The following is a 21,219-nucleotide window of genomic DNA, read 5'->3' as shown; positions in this document are numbered from 1 at the left end:
GCGGTCTGGGGGAGCGGGGAGGGGGGAGTTTCGTCCTACCATGTATCTCTTTGTTTATGTTAGTAACGAAATGTGCAATCAAACTAGTGTTGTCTAAAACAACTAATTATTTACCCTTTAATATAGTCAAAGTTTACAGTCCTTTTGATAATGGTTAATATCTCAATGATTTCAGTTAACATCAGAGGTTTAAATAGTCCTATAAAGAGAACAAAGTTTCTGCATAGTTTAAACAGACATAACATAGATGTGGCTCTAGTTCAAGAATCTCATCTAAAAACAAGCGATGTTGCTCGTGTACAAAATAAATTTTATAAAGTCATTGCTGCATCTAGTGATGGAACAAAAACAAAGGGATCTCTTATACTCATTAAAAGAAACTTTCCTCTTGTTATTGAAAGATGTAGTAATGATAAATCTGGCAGGTTGAGCTATTTCTGCACAAGTATTCAAGGCAAGAAAATAGCTTTTGTCTCCGTCTATGCTCCAGCAGTTTTTGACGTAAACTTTTTTCAGTGGTTAACTAATCAGTTGCTACTCCTGAATGAATATGCCCTTATTATTGGAGGGGACATGAATGCACTTGCTGATTTGATGCTTGATAAATCCACTACTACATTTTCCAAATCGCAAGAGACAACATCTGTAAACTTTAAGTCCTTTATGCAAACTTTTAATCTCATAGATGTATGGCGAGTTCAGAATCCTTTGGTTAGAGATTACACTTTCTTTTCTTCAAGGCATCAGACATATTCTAGAATAGATTATATTTTATGTTCTCGTGAATTCAGGATGTGTTTTGAGAGCATCGCAATCCTTCCTGCTGTAATATCTGACCACAACCCTCTTCTGACAAAGTTTATTTACTGTTCACATGAGAGGTCTCCAAGATGGCAATTTAATATATCTCTTCTACAAGATTCTGCATTTTTAATAGATTTTAGAAATAATTTGAAAGACTTTTTGAGCATAAACCTCAATAGTGTGGATAACCACATGATGGTATGGATGGCTACCAAAGGTTTTATTAGAGACTTCGTTATATCCTTCTCATCACATTTAAATAAAGCAAGAAAATCACAAATTCAGGAATTAGAACAAATTTGCCTCTCCCATGAGAAAGATTTGAAGAAGAAATTCTCAAGATCAGTTGAAAATGCTTTAAAGAGTTCTAGGTCAAAGCTAAATGATTTGCTCCGAAGAAAAGCTGAATTCATTATGCATAGAGTCCGTCAGAAGTATTATTATAATGGGCCAAGACCCAGTAAGTTACTGGCTCTACAACTCAGACAAAGTGAAGGAAGGGCTATTATTGATACCATTCATTCACCTACAAAAGGCCTAGTAACAAATCCTAGAGAGATAAATAATACTTTTGCAGAACATTTTAAAGAGCTATATCAGCCAAAGGATAATACTGACAAGGTTGAATGTCATAAATTTCTACAGGACATCGATTTACCACAATTAACGCATAGTGAATCTGAACAAATGACCCAACCTATAACAATTGAGGAGCTGTATGCAGCACTAAAAACGGTAAAGAAGGGGAAATCACCTGGGCCAGACGGGATCCCCCCTGAATTAATTTTAAATTTTTGGGATATATTAGGACCAATTATGCATGCTGCAATAAATGCTGCAATCCAAAAGGGACGCTTTGAAAAACAAATGAATACAGCTCTAATCTCTTTAATTCCAAAAAAAGATAAGGACCATACTAAATGTTCAAATTTTAGACCAATTTCTTTAATTAACTCAGATTTAAAAATATATGCTAGGGTTTTAGCTTTACGTCTTGAAAAATATATCTGTAAATTAGTTCATAGCGATCAATCTGGCTTTATCCCACATCGTTTGGCTGCAGACAATATACGTCGGTTGTTACATGTAATTCATGAAAGTAAGGATAAAAATTTCCCTTGTGTAGTTTTATCCTTAGATGCAGATAAAGCTTTCGATAGATTAAATTGGGATTATTTATGGATGGTGTTAGATAAATTTGGTTTTGATGAGAAATTTATTAATATGGTACAAATAATTTATTATAATCCATCAGCAATTATAGCAACAAATGGCTTACACTCCCAACCTTTTAATATTTTGAGAGGGACAAGGCAAGGATGCCCCCTCTCACCAATGTTATTTGCACTGTCTCTCGAACCTTTAGCGCAAAAAATAAGACAAGACCAAATTTGTTCCATTTCAATCAAGGATACCCAACATGCAATATCTCTCTACGCAGATGACATCTTACTGTATTTTTCAGATTTTGACGCAATACAAAACATACTAGAAATTTTTAACTGTTTTGGGAAATTTTCCGGATACAGGATCAATTGGTCCAAATCATCTCTTCTACCTTTAAACAAAAAAGCTCAGAGTACCCAGACACCATCAGTTATCCCAATTATGAATCAGATAACTTATCTAGGGATATTTATACGGCCCTCTCTAAAAGAAATTGTACATATTAATTATGATAAAGTCTTTCAAAAGCTTAAAAGAGATATTGACAGGTGGAGGACACTTCCTGCATCACTGCAATCTAGAGTTTCGACTGTGAAGATGAATATATTACCTAGGGTTAATTTTCTTAGTGCCATGATTCCTTTGCCACCTCTTTTAAAATGGTGGAAAAGACTTGACTCTTTAATTCGCACTTTTCTTTGGAATGGCAAACAACCAAAGTTAAAATTGGCGACATTGCAACGTACTAAAATGGAGGGTGGTCTCTCCCTTCCCAATTTTGAGCTATATCATAAAGCATTCCAACTGCGAGCAGTCAAGACATGGTTTGACTCTATAGCTTCCACACCTTGCAGAGAAATAGAAGCAGCAATTGTCAGACCAATTAGACTTCAAGATGTACTGTTTTCTGGACTCTCTTTAAAGTATTGTAAACAATCCTTCGGTCCCATTGTAACAAACACCATTAACACTTTCATAGCAGTGGAGAAATTATTAAGTTACAACAACAAATGGCACCTACAGACTCCCCTATGGCGTAATAGGAATATTAAATGTGGTTCTGAACCGTTCACATCAGAACAGTGGTCAAAGCAGGGAATAAGGACTCTTGCCGACATATGGAATGATAACGGGATGCTCAGCTTTCAAAATATAGTTGCATCTTTTAATGTACCGGCATCTTCCTTTTTTTTGTTTTTGCAACTGCGTTCAGCCCTCAGAGCTTATGGAGTCCCATGGGGATCAGCTCTCGAAACACATCCTGTTCATTGTTGGCTCTTTAATCCTTCTCAACAAAGGGTAGTGTCAGCTGTCTATCCTTACCTTCTTGAAGCTAAGCAAAAACAATTACCACTGCACACAATTTGGACAAGGGAGCTATCTGTAGACCAGATTGATTGGGAGACGGTATGGAAAAATATTTTCTGTGCATCAAAGAATCCAAACCATCAATTAATTCATTTCAAATTTTGTCACAGATTGTATTGGACACCAAAGAAACGCTTCCTCATTAAATTGTCTGCAAATCCCCACTGTAGTTTTTGTCCCTACCAACAAGAGGGAACATTCATGCATATGGTCTGGGAATGTGAGAAGGTTTATGAGTTCTGGGAAAAGATCTCATCAATAATGTCTGATATGATAGGAAAAGAGATACCAGTGCAACCAGTTGTGCTCCTTCTAAATGATGACTCCAATTTAGGTTTCACAGAGCTACAAAGGAAGATTTGGCTGGCAGGACTAACCTCTGCCAAAAAGATAATTGCGCAAAGATGGCTCCCTCCCAATATTTTATCTGTGCGACACTGGCTATTTCAGTTTCATGATATAGTAATGTTAGAACTGTCAACGGCCAGAATAAATAAAGCCAGAGCCTCAACTCTTGAGGCTTGGGAATCTGTGGCAGATAAGTTGACAGAAAAGCTTCAAGATGGTAGAATCTAATTTTGTGATATGATCGGACTCTCAAACCTCTGATGATCGTTGTTATTTTACTTATCCTAAGTTTCTCATATTGCAGACTTGTATCTGTTTTTTTTTTTTTTTTTTTTTTTTTATTATTGTAATCTTTATTGTATTTTATTATGCAGGTGTATATGTGAATGTTATTTTGTTTTGATTGCAATTTTATGTCAAGGATCAATGGTCTGGACCTTGGGGACCGCTGGACGGGGTGGGGGGGGGGGGGGGGTTACAGGTCACCTCCTTGTTTGTGTTTTACTATGGACAACTGTATGTGACCTTATCTATACAATAATCAATAAAAAATTGATCAAAAAAAAAAAAAAAACTGTAGGGTAATTCAATACATATGATGGGAAACAGACACTGGTCTGAATCCAGACCTCATGGGTTTTGGAGAAGCTCGAGTACAGACAAACTAACTTTGGAGATTTCCACACCATCCCCCGAAACAGAAGAGATGGACGATGAACGTACCAATGAGCTTCATGAAGCAAAACAACATAAAAATGCAGCTCAACGAAGAGCCAAAAAATGAATCTAAAAATCATGTTGAGTGGAAACAACATTACAGCCATTAGTCAGAACATCTGCTAAACATCCACAATATACTAGACTTTTAGGAATAAAATTTCAAAATTATTGTCCTATGAACAGCCAGAGAAAATGTTCTCATTCATGTTCACAACATCCTTCACAACATCCTTTTCCACACTGATATGTTATATAACAATATAACATATGATGGGAAACAGACACTGGTCTGAATCCAGACCTCATGGGTTTTGGAGAAGCTCGAGTACAGACAAACTCACTTTGGAGATTTCCACACCATCCCCCGAAACAGAAGAGATGGACGATGAACGTACCAATGAGCTTCATGAAGCAAAACAACATAAAAATGCAGCTCAACGAATCATATGTTATATTGTTATATAACTCTTTGTTATATTGCAGCCATTTGCTAAAATCATTTAAGTTCTTTTTTTTTTCCTCATTAATGTACACACAGCACCCCATATTGACAGAAAAACACAGAATTGTTGACATTTTTGCAGATTTATTAAGAAAGAAACACTGAAATATCACATGGTCCTAAGTATTCAGACCCTTTGCTGTGACACTCATATATTTAACTCAGGTGCTGTCCATTTCTTCTGATCATCCTTGAGATAGTTCTACACCTTCATTTGAGTCCAGCTGTGTTTGATTATACTGATTGGACTTGATTAGGAAAGCCACACGCCTGTCTATATAAGACCTTACAGCTCACAGTGCATGTCAGAGCAAATGAGAATCATGAGGAATTGCCTGAAGAGCTCAGAGACATAATTATGGCAAGGCACAGATCTGGCCAAGGTTACAAAAAAATTTCTGCAGCACTTAAGGTTCCTAAGAGCACAGTGGCCTCCATAATCCTTAAATGGAAGATGTTTGGGATGACCAGAACCCTTCCTAGAGCTGGCCGTCCGGCCAAACTGAGCTATCGGGGAAGAAGAGCCTTGGTGAGAGAGGTAAAGAAGAACCCAAAGATCACTGTGGCTGAGCTCCAGAGAAGCAGTCGGGAGATGGGAGAAAGTTGTAGAAAGTCAACCATCACTGCAGCCCTCCACCAGTCGGGGCTTTATGGCAGAGTGGCCCGACGGAAGCCTCCCGCATGGAGTTTGCTAAAAAACACCTGAAGGACTGCAAGATGGTGAGAAATAAGATTCTCTGGTCTGATGAGACAAAGATGGAACTTTTTGGCCTTAATTCTAAGCGGTATGTGTGGAGAAAACCAGGCACTGCTCATCACCTGTCCAATACAGTCCCAACAGTGACGCATGGTGGTGGCAGCATCATGCTGTGGGGGTGTTTTTCAGCTGCAGGGACAGGACGACTGGTTGCAATCAAGGGAAAGATGAATGCGGCCATGTACAGGGATATCCTGGATGAAAACCTTCTCCAGAGTGCTCAGGACCTCAGACTGGGCCAAAGGTTTACCTTCCAACAAGACAATGACCCTAAGCACACAGCTAAAATAACGAAGGAGTGGCTTCACAACAACTCCGTGACTGTTTTTGAATGGCCCAGGCAGAGCCCTGACTTAAACCCAATTGAGCATCTCTGGAGAGACCTAAAAATGTCTGTCCACCAACGTTTACCATCCAACCTGACAGAACTGGAGAGGATCTGCAAGGAGGAATGGCAGAGGATCCCCAAATCCAGGTGTGAAAAACTTGTTGCATCTTTCCCAAAAAGACTCATGGCTGTATTAGATCAAAAGGGTGCTTCTACTAAATACTGAGCAAAGGGTCTGAATACTTAGGACCATGTGATATTTCAGTTTTTCTTTTTTAATAAATCTGCAAACATGTCAACAATTCTGTGTTTTTCTGTCAATATGGGGTGCTGTGTGTACATTAATGAGGAAAAAAATGAACTTAAATGATTTTAGCAAATACAGTAAGAAATCTGAAATATTATTACAATGTAAAATGGCTGTTTTCCATGTGAATATGTTGTAAAGTATAATTAATTCCTGTGATCAAAGCTGAATTTTCAGCATCATTACTCCAGTCTTCAGTGTCACACGATCCTTCAGAAATCATTCTAATATGATGATTTGCTGCTCAAGAAACATTTATGATTATTATCAATGTTGAAAACAGTTTCATATTTTGTGGAAACTGTGATACATTTTATTTTTCAGGATTCTTTGATGAACAGAAAGTTCAAAAGAACAGCGTTAATTTGAAATAAAATCTTTTGTAACATTATAAATGTCTTTACTGTCACTTTTGATCAATTTCATGCATCCTTGCTGAATAAAAGTAGTAAATTCTTTACTCTGACCCCAACTATTTGTACTTTTTAAACTTTTAAATACTCATGGTTAGGAGTCTGCCCTTAAAGCAATGTGGCACATGTTGGAGATTTGCTGTTAAACTCTCTCTCCAATTCACTCTCACACAAATGTCATATTCCAGGCAGTTCCGTCAACTTTTCCTGTCAGATCCAACTTATTGGTCACAGTTGATCTGCGCTGCACTTTTAAACACCCACAGAGTGACAATTATTCACTGAGGCGTTCACCGAGCTATAAAACTCACAGCAGATACTGACACCGACATACTGTAGAGCAGCTAATACATGCTTTATGTTTCCTGCATAAAAATAAATAAGATAATAAAAAGTGATTTGAGCAAACCCCAAAACATTTAATACATGAGATACTTGAGCCATATCTACAGACAGGCCAGAATATCAACCTTCTAGTAACGCTTGTTCGATAATAAGCTTCTAAACCATTGAACCGTTTCCATTAAAAGTTTAATTGTGCTACTAATGAACAACATCTGCGTTAAGTGGCGGGTTCTGGTGTTCTCACAGAGGAGTGGAGTTATTTAAGACACGATTCCAGACGGTGGGAAACTCCTACCTTTGTTTTGTCACTTGGATTGACCCCCAGTTCCAGCAGCCTGTCAAGGACAGACAGACGGCTCTCTTGCACCGCGACCATCAGCAGGCTCAAGCCAGACTCCTGAGGGACAACATGGACATATATCATCAGGAAGCACAGGCAATATTTCACTGATGCAGTACTGAGCTTATATTCAGAGCTGAAGTGTGTGCAATACAAATGCTGAACATACAGATGCAAAAAAAATATGCTGAAATTCATTGAAATTAAAGCATTTTGAAGTGTACTGTACTCACAAAATAGCAAATACCAGAATGTATATGAAAAATGCAAACTGTAAATAAAACCTAAAAGACTAAAATCTAATCTAAAACTTATCTAATATCTCTAAAAGTTGCAACTTAAATGCATTAACATTATAACATTATATATGTACAGATTTAAAGAGCTATATGTAAAACTAGAATATGCTAAAATACTATTTATTATATTTATAAATGTTCTTCATCACACTGTACTCTATAATGCAGTCATGATAAATTGTGAGTACTACTACTAGTAATGACTCTATTCAAAGCATGCATTAAAAAGCATCTGCTGTGCATCTCACCTCGTCGAACTGGAAGATGTCCGGATCTCCCTTTTCTAAAGTCTTGAGTTTCTGTTCCAGTGCCATCCATTCTCCTCTGAGGGCCAGAGGCATCAGGCGCTGAGGGGCCCCGGAGACACAAGAGCTGTCTGACATCATTGAAGAGCACTCAGTCACTTAAACCGGACGGGTCTGTAAACAGCATAAGAAAAGCATGTCCATTTAAAGGATTCAATGAAGACAGATGTGTAGTGCGCGTGCAGGTGCGGATCTAACGGTTCCTCCCTCTTGGTAGGAGGTATAAAGCGAACATTCCTCCGACTGTCTGCGGTGGGTTAAAGTTTGCAAACTCCGCCTTCAGTTCCTCCTGTTACCCTGGATTCACAGAAAAGACCATTGAAACAAGCCCACAGAACAAGAGCCCGAATAATAAGAGCTCAAGCCGCTGAATAGTGACTCAGCTGGACTTCTTTCCAAATAAAACGGCACAAGTCTGTTGTCGTTTACCTCAAAACCAACGTCCACTTGGATAATGATAAAATACGATTAGTTAATCTCTATTTTAAGGTGAAATCAGGTGCATTAGCGCGGAAAAGTACTTTTAATTAACCACATAGCAAGTTTGTTTTGTGAAGTATGGTAAATTTGTCAAAAAACGTATTTTACGCAATAAACGGTTTTCAACGGAACAGACGTCGCGATCGACACCACGTGACGTGTCACTGACCAATCGAATTACTTTATTAATTTAATTTAATTAATTTTAATTTAATTTAGTCAATTAAGCCGAGTAAATGGATACTGACTTATATCAAGGCTATTCTTTTCTTGTCAGAAATAAAAGATATGGCATGACCATTATATGACCGTTTTAGATTAGTCTATTATAGGCTACAGTGCGCATTTTGTTTATGTATTTTTATATATAATATTAGAGTATTTGCTTTGAAACCAATATATTTTCCTTTTTCCATAATATTTTACCTAATTTGTTTTCAAAGGAGCGCCACCACGTGACATTTGCCAATCAGAGATTATTTTATAAAAATCCAACCAAACGTCATTTTTAAAAGGCGTTTTTAAAACTCCACATTTTAAACGAAACAAATCACATTATATCCCATTTTATTCCGTGCATTTCGTTAGATTCATGGCGTTATCGACCAATGCCATTGTTCGTTAGCGCGGGAACCGCTTCGCAAATTTAAATTGCAAAAATCAATGTAAACCATGCTGTAAACCCATAAACCTATTACATTTATGGTTGTAACTTATCTCAAGTCAGTTTTATAAATTATTGTTAGTATTCTTGTCTCTGTAAAAGTGTTACAAAATGTTGGTGCACAAAATAAGTGCTATAAATTAACAAAAGGCTGAAAATTATATGGCTGTTCTCGTTGCATTTACAAGACTTTAACCAGCAGATGTCCTCAAAGTACTGAATTTATATTAACCTTACTTACATCTCCTCAACGTGTTATTAATAACGGGACTGCTCATTTTTATCATTTCAAAAGGAAAATTATAAATCATATTAATATTCCTATTTAAGTCAGATAATTTGGGGAAGAATGTGTAAATCGTGACTTTTGATTCATTAGGTGTATTAAACGAGGACTTTTAGGACCAAGTCCGGAGACTTTTATTATAGAACTCACCAAGAACCGGAAGTCCGTCACTCTGTCTGTTTACATTAGCCCCTGCTGAATCCACGTGAAAGAGAGTACGTATTTGAATTTAATTACATTTAGTTAGTAAATCTGCGTGACATTTAATTAAGTTTAGTCAAGTCGATGGATGAAAATTAGTGCATGACCATATTAAATCCATAGAGCTGAGTAAATGGAGCAAGATTGTGTGATATGATCTTCCAAGGTTATTTTTTCCTGTCAGAAGTAAAATATTTTAAATATTTTACATTTTTTAACATTTCAAACAGTGACAACAGAGCCATTATAACATTCATCTTAACCTATATATATATATATATATATATATATATAAATATATATATATATAAGATATTTATAACTTATTGTGATGTACTTGAAAATAAACAATCTTAAGACATTAATCTTCTAATGCTTCATGTTGTAACACAACATTTCGACGTATTGGATATATAAGTTTTAGAGATATACATTTTAGATTGGATTTTAGTTGAATATATGTAGAATAAACAAGCACACACATAATAAGAAATTATTATTTTGTTAATGTGTATATATATTAAGTATATGTGTATGTGTTATGTTTTCACTTTTCAGTCTACTTCTTGTTGTGCTGAAACAATTTTTATTAAATTAGAAAAAATGCAAAACAGAAACATTTTCTTGGTGTTTTATCCTGATGATTTACTATGATATGAGGCATAAAATTAGGCAGCAGTAATGTTAATGAACTTCTTCTCTTTTTGTTTTTTTACAGTGAAGATGTGATGTAGCCTCAATCTTCCCAGGACAGGTCGATCATGGTCACAATGTCCCTGAGATGCTGTCAGAAGATGTTACTGAGACTTTACGGTGCGTCTCTTTCCAGTGTGAAGAGCTGCATGTGTTTGAGACACTCTAGCAGAGTCGCTCATAGTCACAGGAGGGTGGTGATCACCGGCATTGGACTCGTCTCTCCCCTCGGAACAGGAAGTGCTCTGCCTTGGCAGCGTCTGATTGGTGGAGAAAGCGGTTTGGGAGCTCTGGACTCAGAGGAGTATAAAACAGTGCCATGTAAGGTGGCGGCTCGCGTGCCGAGAGGAGATAAACCTGGAGATTTCAATGAAGAGATGTTTGTATCCAAAGGAGAGATAAACAGCATGTCTCCAGCCACGGTTATGGCCGTCGGTGCCGCCCAACTGGCTCTGGAGGATTGCGGGTGGTTTCCCAGAAGCCCTGAGGAGCAGCTGGACACCGGTGTGGCGGTCGGCATGGGTATGGTGTCTCTGGAGGAGATCGCTCGGACAGCCTCGGCCTTTCATACGCGCGGCTACAGCAAAGTCAGTCCGTTTTTCGTGCCCCGCATCCTGGTCAACATGGCCGCAGGGCACATAAGCATCAAACACAAACTAAAGGGACCGAATCACGCCGTTTCCACCGCATGCACCACGGGTGCTCACGCTATTGGGGATGCGGCCCGTTTCATAGCTCACGGTGATGCTGCAGTGATGCTCGCTGGTGGGACGGAGGCCTGCGTCAGCCCGCTGTCCATAGCCGGCTTTGCTCGGGCTCGGGCCCTCAGCACCAACTGGAACCAGGAGCCCAGACTCGCCTCACGGCCGTTTCATCCGGACAGAGAGGGGTTTGTGATGGGGGAAGGGGCGGCCGTGCTCGTTTTAGAAGAGTACGGACACGCCGAGCAGAGAGGAGCGCGGGTCTACGCCGAGGTCATGGGTTACGGCCTCTCTGGAGACGCAAGTCACATCACTGCACCCACCGCAGATGGAGACGGAGCCTTTCGGTAATACCATCACCTGTTAGCATGAAAATAAATTTATTTGTAATCTAGAATTTTTACATAACATAACATAACATAACATTGCATAGCATAGCATAACATAGCATGCAAATAAACATTTATTTGTAATATAGAATTTTTATAAAACACAATATAGCTTAGCATAACATAGCATTGCATAGCATAGCATAACATAGCTTAGCATAGCATATCATAGGATAGCATAGCATAACATAACATGCAAATAAACATTTATTTGTAATCTAAAATTATTATATAACATAACAGCATAACATAGCATAGTATAACATAACAGCATAACATATCTTAGCATAACAGCTTAGCATAACATAACATAACATTGCATAACATAGCTTAGCATTACATAGCATAACATAACATAGCATACCATATCTTAGCATAACATAACATAGCATAACATAACAGCATAACATATCTTAGCATAACAACATAGCTTAGCATAACATAGCATAACATATCTTAGCATAACATAGCTTAGCATAGCATAACATAGCTTAGCATAACATAGCATAACATATCTTAGCATAACAGTATAGCATAACATAGCATAACATAGCTTAGCATAACATAATAACATAACATAGCTTAGCATAACATAGCATAGCACAGCATAACATAACATAACATAACAACATGGCATAACAGCATAGTGTAGCATAACATAGCTTAGCATAGCATAACAACATAACATGGCATAGCATAACATAACATGCATAACATAACATTCAATATATTTAAAAAAGAAAAGAAAGGTACTGTGCATGTTGATTGATCTGGATAATAAGAAAAGAATATAATAATAATAATAATAATATATTTCAGATGCATGTCTGCTGCTCTGCGTGACGCTTGTGTAAGCGCTTCAGACGTGACGTATGTCAACGCTCACGCCACCTCCACACCACTAGGAGACGCTGCAGAGAACACAGCCATTAAAAGGCTGTTTCAGAAGCATGCATACTCGCTGGCCGTGTCCTCCACTAAAGGTGCCACAGGTCATCTGCTGGGAGCCGCCGGTGCGCTGGAGGCGGCGTTCACTGCCCTCGCCTGTCACCACGCCACCCTGCCTCCCACCCTCAATCTGGACCGGACCGAGCCAGAGTTCGACCTGAACTATGTGCCCTGCACAGCGCAGCCCTGGAGCGCCAGCGGCCGCAGAGTTGCTCTCACAAACTCATTCGGCTTCGGTGGAACAAACGCTTCTCTGTGTCTCGCAAGCGTGTGATCACACTGTTGATCAGATCCACTGGTGTATCAGTGTAACACTGACCTGTGTGTGAATCAGTAAGCGCTTCCAAACACTGATCCATCAGAATGATCCATTTTGCTTACTGTACACGGCATACTATCTTAATACTATGCTGTATACATACAATAATAAACAAACAATAGAGTTAATTTGTTGTCACATGACCTCATCGAGCTGCTTGTTTAATTAAATGCATTTAATTTAATTAAATAAGTGTGGTTAAGAACTTTGTGTGAATTTAATTTAGTAAATTAGTTAACTAAGGATGACAATCAGTGCATGAATTAATACAGAAACCTGAGTAAATAAACCTTCATATTTTGAATCTTTCAAGGTTATTCTTTGTTTGAAAGCATATTGTCAATAAGAAAATATTTTCAATTTTTAAAAAAAAAATGTAGTGTAATTTTTTAGTGCTGTCAAATCGATTAATCGTGATTAATCACATATAACAACAGTTTGTAAGTGTGTGTGTATATATATATATATATATATATATATATATATATATATATATACACACACACACACATATTTACAAACTTTTATGTTATAGGTGATTAATCGCGATTAATCGATTTGACAGCACTATTTAATATATATTTAATTTAATGGCTTTATTAAAAAATATTTCTTTTTAAATATTTTTTATATATATATGTAAGGGGTGTCAAATTGATTCATTGCGATTAATCACATTTAACAAAAGTTTGATTAGATAATATATGTGTGTGTATATATATATATATATATATATATATATTAGATTTATATATATTATATATACGTGTGTATATGTATAAATATAATATGTATAATATATACATAAAATAATATATAATACAAATATTAGGTAAACAAACTTGTTAGATGCGATTAATCACATCTAACAAATAGTTTGTTTACATAATATGTGTGTATTTATATTATATTATTACATTTATATATATATAGGGTACGGAAAGTATTCAGACCCCCTTAAATTTTTCACTCTTTGTTATATTGCAGCCATTTGCTAGAATCATTTAAGTTCATTTTTTTCCTCATTAATGTACACACAGCACCCCATATTGACAGAAAAACACAGAATTGTTGACATTTTTGCAGATTTGCTGTGACGCTCATATATTTAACTCAGGTGCTGTCCATTTCTTCTGATCATCCTTGAGATGGTTCTACACCTTCATTTGAGTCCAGCTGTGTTTGATTATACTGACTGGACTTGATTAGGAAAGCCACACGCCTGTCTATATAAGACCTTACAGCTCACAGTGCATGTCAGAGCAAATGAGAATCATGAGGTCAAAGGAACTGCCTGAAGAGCTCAGAGACAGAATTGTGGCAAGGCACAGATCTGGCCATGGTTACAAAAAAAATTCTGCTGCACTTAATGTTCCTAAGAGCACAGTGGCCTCCATAATCCTTAAATGGAAGATGTTTGGGATGACCAGAACCCTTCCTAGAGCTGGCCGTCCGGCCAAACTGAGCTATCGGGGGAGAAGAGCCTTGGTGAGAGAGGTAAAGAAGAACCCAAAGATCACTGTGGCTGAGCTCCAGAGATGCAGTCGGGAGATGGGAGAAAGTTGTAGAAAGTCAACCATCACTGCAGCCCTCCAGCAGTCAGGGCTTTATGGCAGAGTGGCCCGACGGAAGCCTCTCCTCAGTGCAAGACACATGAAAGCCCGCATGGAGTTTGCCAAGATGGTGAGAAATAAGATTCTCTGGTCTGATGAGACCAAGATAGAACTTTTTGGCCTTAATTCTAAGCGGTATGTGTGGAGAAAACCAGGCACTGCTCATCACCTGTCCAATACAGTCCCAACAGTGAAGCATGGTGGTGGCAGCATCATGCTGTGGGGGTGTTTTTCAGCTGCAGGGACAGGACGACTGGTTGCAATCGAGGGAAAGATGAATGCGGCCAAGTACAGGGATATCCTGGACGAAAACCTTCTCCAGAGTGCTCAGAACCTCAGACTGGGCCGAAGGTTTACCTTCCAACAAGACAATGACCCTAAGCACACAGCTAAAATAACGAAGGAGTGGCTTCACAACAACTCCGTGACTGTTCTTGAATGGCCCAGCCAGAGTCCTGACTTAAACCCAATTTAGCATCTCTGGAGAGACCTAAAAATGTCTGTCCACCAACGTTTACCATCCAACCTGACAGAACTGGAGAGGATCTGCAAGGAGGAATGGCAGAGGATCCCCAAATCCAGGTGTGAAAAACTTGTTGCATCTTTCCCAAAAAGACTCATGGCTGTATTAGATCAAAAGGGTGCTTCTACTAAATACTGACCAAAGGGTCTGAATACTTAGGAGGACCATGTGATATTTCAGTTTTTCTTTTTTAATAAATCTGCAAAAATGTCAACAATTCTGTGTTTTTCTGTCAATATGGGGTGCTGTGTGTACATTAATGAGGGAAAAAATGAACTTAAATGATTTTAGCAAATGGCAGAAATATAACAAAGAGTGAAAAATTTAAGGGGGTCTGAATACTTTCCGTACCCACTGTATGTATATGTACACACAGACGCATATTATTTATATAAATATAATATATGAATATATTATGTAAACACAAACCTTTGTTAGATTTAATCTTTTTGATATATATATCAGAACAAAGTCTGAGAAGTTAAAAATCATGGCTGACATTGCTTCTGTTTTTTTATAGTAAATTGCAGATTTATGTGGTAAACTACATGTTTTGACAAATGTAATATGTCATCCAGATATTATGTATTGTGCAGAGAGTATTGTATGCTAATCCGAATACAGTCATATCTAGCATTTTTATTAATTTATAATGAAATTAATAATTTTATTAATAAAGAGACAGATGTTTTATTCACTGTATATCAGTTAACTGCTTTATTATAACGCTTCGTCACATCAGCAGCGTGGGATGGGACACCCCGTTACTATAGCAACAGCCGTGTCAACATTAAAGGGTCCGACGTGACAACCGGATCACGTCACGTCGCCTAGCAACTCCCAAATAAACTCCGAAAAACCTCGTCAGTGTCGCTGCTCGGGATTAATCGGTTCAGACGCGACATTTAACGCGTTATAAAGCACTTTAGTTCTCATAACTGATGTATAAGTTTGTTTAGAGTTTGTCAGGCGGAACCCGAGATCTGGAGCGCAGCGATCCAGCCGGACGCATTCAAAGCAGAATAAACAGTGTATGGTGTGATTTTATTTAAATTAAAACTGCAGGATTATGTTCAAAAACACCTTCCAGAGCGGGTTTCTGTCCATCCTCTACAGCATCGGCAGCAAACCCCTGCAGATATGGGACAAAAAGGTGAGCAGACGGTGGAAATGATGTGAGATTGGCTCAGCTAGCTCAGATGTTGCTAATAGACAGCTAACTTACAGAAATGACATTTAGGTTATAATTGACGTTATCATTTACATTTAATCGAAAGTAGATATGAAAATTAGGACCTGGATAACATTATACGCGTTCTCGCCAAAAGTACTGTGGTATTACCATGGTAACACTATTGGTTTTGAACATGACCATAATGATGCTGTTATGGCATTTTTGAAGTACCATAGAGTAATGACTGTATTATATGAATATGATAATCACTTAGTGCCCTGGTATTTTCATCTGCTTTTGTGTAAATACACACACCTACTAACACACACTTACTCTCATACACACATTATACACACTCACACACACCTACACTCAAACAAACACACACATACACTTACACACTCTCTCTCTCTCACTCACTCACACACACGTTTGTTTTTGTCAATTGTGGGGACATTCCATAGGCATAATGGTTTTTATACTGTACACAAACCGTGTTTCTATCCCCCTACTCCTAAACCTAACCATCACAGGAAACTGCACATTTTTACTTTGTCACAAAAACTCATTCTGTATGATTTAGAAGACTTTTGAAAAGTGGGGACATGGGTAATGTCCTCATAAGTCACCCTCTCCTTGTAATACCTATGTCATACCCATGTCATTATACAAATTTGTGTCCTGATATGTCACAAAAACGCGCACACGTACACATACACACACTCTTACACTCAAACAAACACTCACACACACATACACTTACACACTCACACTCTCTCTCACTCACACACGTACACATACACACACTCTTAGTCTTACACTCAAACAAACACTCACACACACATACACTTACACACTCACACTCTCTCTCACTCACACACGTACACATACACACACTCTTAGTCTTACACTCAAACAAACACTCACATACACACACACTTACACACTCAAACAAACACACACGTACACACTCACACTCTCACTCATGCACGTACACATACACACTCTTACACTCAAACAAACACACACTCACACTCACTCACTCACACACATACACACACACACACACACACACATACTTACACACTCTCACTCACACACATACACATACACACACTCTTACACTCAAACTTACACTCACATACACACACATTTACACACACACTTATACACTCAAACAAACACACACACACACACTCACACTCTCACTCACTCACACACGTACACATACACACTCTTACACTCAAACAAACACACACTTACACATACACGTACACACACGTACACATATACTTACACACTCACACTCTCACTCACACACGTACACATACACACACTCTTACACTCAAACTTACACTCAAACAAACACTCACACACATGTACACATACACTCACTCTTACACACACACTCACACACATACACAAACATTTACACATACATACACTTACTCACACTCTTACACCCCCTCACACGTACACATGCACTCACACACTCACTAAAACTCTTACACACACACACACACACACACACACACACTCTTACACACACGTACAAATACATACAAACACACAAGTAAACACACTTACACTCACACACACTCACTCACACGTAAACACAGACACACACACACACACACACACATTGTATTAATAGTTTGAGTTAGTCATTTTATTAATTTCAGTTTTCATTTTAAAATGAAAGTTTTAGTTATTTTATTACATGAAGTTGCAAATGAAATGAGAAATGTTTAATATTATTTGTTATATGTATGTATAGATTATATATATATATATTCTGTTTGAATGATCTAAAGGATAGAGATGTTTCAGTAGATAACTCAATAAACGATCATGTTCTTGCAGGTCAGAAACGGACACATCAAGCGCATCACAGACAATGACATCCAGTCTCTGGTGCTGGAGGTGGAGGGAACGAATGTCAGGTGAGTGTGTGACCGTCCATCTGTCTGATCCTGATCACATGATCATCATGATCCAGCCTGATCCGTGTGTCTGCTCTCCACAGCACCACCTACATCACGTGTCCCGCAGACCCCAAGAAAACTCTCGGCATCAAACTGCCCTTCCTCGTCATGATCATCAAGAATCTCAAGAAGTATTTCACATTTGAAGTTCAGGTAGGGAGTTGGAGATATTTCAATTCATGCCATAAAAAAAGATCCAGCACACATGATGTGATTTCAGGTGGTGGATGAGGATTCAGGTGATTTCATGACTGTGATTTCAGGTGCTGGATGATAAGAATGTGCGGCGGAGGTTCAGGGCGAGTAACTATCAGAGCACGACGCGCGTGAAGCCCTTCATCTGTACGATGCCCATGAGGCTGGACGACGGCTGGAACCAGATCCAGTTCAACCTGTCAGACTTCACGCGCCGAGCGTACGGCACCAATTACATCGAGACTCTCAGAGTGCAGGTGAGCTCATGAAAACACATGCAGGTCACATGTCAGCCCAAAATCAGGAGGAACAAAATGAGAAATTGCATCTATTTTAAGACTAGTATGATTTTTTTTTTTTTTTTTTGAACCGTGACATTTTCATGTTATATAAACCTAGATGTGCTCAATTGCTAGACTTAAGTTTACAGTTGATTTATTGTTTATGACACTGACAGTAAAAAGTATTGTAATAATACAACATTATATAATATAATAATTGGCCTAAATTAAACAGTGTAGCATTATTACAGTATTATATAACCATGATATAAAATTTTTTACAATTTCAATAATACACACTGTATATACATTTATATATACAAAATAAATGGACAGTTGAGTTTAGTTGTCTTCAAAAGAATATTATTTATATATATTTTGAAGACAAATATGTTCAAAAATATATTTATATATTTATTTTATCAAATAAAATGTTATAAAATATCTAAAATAGATTCTGTACATACATATATAAAATATTTGTGTATGTGTGTGCATGCTTGAAATTGTAAAACAAAAATTATATTTATTTATGTAAAGAATATTTTAGATATTTTATAAAATTTATTTGATTAAATAAATGTATAAAATATATTTTTTATTTTCCTCTGTAATTTTGGGGTGCAATATGTCTTGGACATGTTCTTGTTTCTGATATTTCTGTTTTTTAATATTTATATTGAAAGAATGATTAACTGTTCAGTGCTTTTAAAATCTGCCAAATCATCAGCAAAAAATTAATTCAGCTTCTAATGTCAGTCTTTAGCAAATATCGAAGAGTCATCAGCGAGTTAGCATTGAAGGTTTTTACAGTATTAAGTATGATATTTGAGCAAAATGTACACAGACAAACATTGCATATGACATTGTGTGTCCTGAGGTCAATGGTAACTACATTATAAATGCTAGTATTAGAAATAGCTTGAAACGAAAGCTGCCAGACTGTGATTTAGATGATTAACGGGTTCTTGTGTCTTTCAGATTCACGCAAACTGTCGCATCAGGAGGGTTTACTTCTCTGACCGGCTGTACTCTGAAGACGAGCTCCCCGCTGAATTTAAACTCTATTTACCAGTACAAAACAAAGCAAAGGTGAGCTGCTCAAGTGCAAACTCAGTGTTTCTATATGGTTGTGTATTAATCTTGTGTGTCTTCTCCACAGCAGTGACGCAGCAGACGGGATTCCTTCCTTTCCTCCCTCTGTTTTATCAGCACATGTTCATACTGGACAGATTTCTAACGGCCCAATCTTTTTGTTGTTTTTCAAGTGTTGTTTTGGATCTGTGTGATTGGTTTCCATCTGCTAAATAAATATTTTATATGCACAAAGTGAAGTCTGTTTGATTATCTTCTCCATATTTCACACACAACTAGATATGCTGGTGTCTTAAAAGATTTATTCAACTGGAACATGATCTGCCAAAAGCGCACAAGAAAAAAAACATAACATGTCTTCAGTTACAAACTTTGGCTTTCACAGGAAAAATCTGTGAATCTCTCAAATGTTGTAGAAAGGTACTTTAAACTTAATCCAAAGACTGCTCTCCAAATGAATCTGTTCTCACACCTTATCCCACATGGAAAAAACCTATATAAACATATATGTTTCAATATAGGTTTGATATAGGTTTTTAATATATGTGACATATATAAAATTGGCCGTTTTCCTATATTATATGTACATATATGTACATATATGCACACATATATGTACACATAATATAGGAAAACGGCCAATTTTATATATGTCACATATATTAAAAACCTATATTAAACCTATATTGAAACATATATGTTTATATAGGTTTTTTCCATGTGGGACCAATTTCACGTGTTCGTGTAGCGTGTGTTTTCTGCGTTGTGTCGTAATCAAAGACAGACTGCGAAAAATCTTGCCATCAGGTCCTCACTTTATTCTGTATAACACAAATGGCAATATATGAGGACTTGTGCAGCATACAAACAGCATGCGGCAGCAACGCACGACGCTGAGAAAGAGAGATATTAAAAGTAACTTAAGTAAAGAAAAATAATCAACGAAACATCTGAATGTACATCACAGAGGGGTTTTGGATTACAATCATACAAATATATCATGTGAATTCAGCTGTTACATGAAACATGGCCTTAATTGAATCACCGCAAAAACTTTGTGCGACCTACCGCTGCTGTCTCATGCAGACTGGGAAGCAGCAAAGTGCGTCAACACCCCAAGTCAGCATGGCGGCAGGAAACCCCAAATATGGTCATGGCAAGTGGAATCACAAAATAATTGTCTAAATACATAACTGCTACATTCGCACATACATAAGTTCTTGCATAATTTTTTTCGTTAATTCTTAGTTTTTGTCTTGATAATAGAAAATATGAGCTAGGCATCATGTATGACAGTCAAAAATGAGATATGAGCTACAAAATGACCAGATCCTGCCATTAGCTATATAGAAGACATATCTTGTATGTATAGGGCATATATATGGATATGAAGAAGCAATACAGGAGACCAATATTTCCTGTATATGCACATATATGCACCTCAATTTTGCCTATATGTGGCATATATACACATATATGCAGTATATATACGCATATATGCAGCATATATATAGCATATATGCAGTATATATGCGCATATATGCAGCATATATATTATCATATATGTGCATATATGCAGCATATATGTACATATACACTGCATATAGGTTTCATATATGCGCATATATCCACATATAGGTTCTTTCCATGTGGGATTGCAGCAGTTTTA

General features: G+C 37.4%; 3 protein-coding genes across 7 annotated transcripts in view; 2 read left to right on the top strand and 1 right to left on the bottom strand.

Annotated features, from left to right (window-relative positions):
- The window catches only part of trpn1 (transient receptor potential cation channel, subfamily N, member 1), a 34,019-nt gene extending 25,316 nt beyond the window's left edge, over positions 1 to 8,703 (bottom strand). Inside the window, exons 1-3 of one of the 3 annotated variants that reach the window (XM_048203131.1) lie at positions 8,433 to 8,703; positions 7,947 to 8,300; positions 7,355 to 7,456 (exon numbers count right to left, since the gene is read on the bottom strand). In XM_048203131.1, coding sequence (XP_048059088.1) covers positions 7,355 to 7,456; positions 7,947 to 8,084 — 240 coding nt within the window. In that variant the 5' untranslated portion in view covers positions 8,085 to 8,300; positions 8,433 to 8,703. The other 2 variants (XM_048203133.1, XM_048203132.1) reach the window with 2 other exon arrangements.
- oxsm (3-oxoacyl-ACP synthase, mitochondrial) lies at positions 8,170 to 12,993 on the top strand. 2 transcript variants are annotated; one of them, XM_048203135.1, is made up of 3 exons: positions 8,170 to 8,188; positions 10,353 to 11,375; positions 12,237 to 12,993. In XM_048203135.1, the coding sequence occupies exons 2-3, from the start codon at positions 10,396 to 10,398 to the stop codon at positions 12,637 to 12,639; spliced, it is 1,383 nt and encodes a 460-aa protein (XP_048059092.1). In that variant the 5' UTR covers positions 8,170 to 8,188; positions 10,353 to 10,395; the 3' UTR covers positions 12,640 to 12,993. The 2 variants fall into 2 exon arrangements, with proteins under 2 accessions (XP_048059092.1, XP_048059091.1); XM_048203134.1 differs by lacking the exon at positions 8,170 to 8,188 and adding an exon at positions 9,507 to 9,648.
- A 2,631-nt stretch (positions 12,994 to 15,624) lies between these two features.
- cfap20 (cilia and flagella associated protein 20) lies at positions 15,625 to 19,789 on the top strand. 2 transcript variants are annotated; one of them, XM_048203130.1, is made up of 6 exons: positions 15,625 to 15,973; positions 17,858 to 17,937; positions 18,021 to 18,132; positions 18,243 to 18,431; positions 19,437 to 19,547; positions 19,621 to 19,789. In XM_048203130.1, the coding sequence occupies exons 1-6, from the start codon at positions 15,890 to 15,892 to the stop codon at positions 19,621 to 19,623; spliced, it is 579 nt and encodes a 192-aa protein (XP_048059087.1). In that variant the 5' UTR covers positions 15,625 to 15,889; the 3' UTR covers positions 19,624 to 19,789. The 2 variants fall into 2 exon arrangements, with proteins under 2 accessions (XP_048059087.1, XP_048059086.1); XM_048203129.1 differs by having other exon boundaries at positions 15,626 to 15,973; positions 19,618 to 19,789.
- The last annotated feature ends 1,430 nt before the right edge of the window (positions 19,790 to 21,219 follow it).

The sequence above is a fragment of the Megalobrama amblycephala genome, linkage group LG9 (genome assembly GCF_018812025.1).
Source record: "Megalobrama amblycephala isolate DHTTF-2021 linkage group LG9, ASM1881202v1, whole genome shotgun sequence".
Classification (NCBI taxonomy): Eukaryota; Metazoa; Chordata; class Actinopteri; order Cypriniformes; family Xenocyprididae; genus Megalobrama; species Megalobrama amblycephala.
This window is presented reverse-complemented; position numbering and strand designations above follow the sequence as displayed.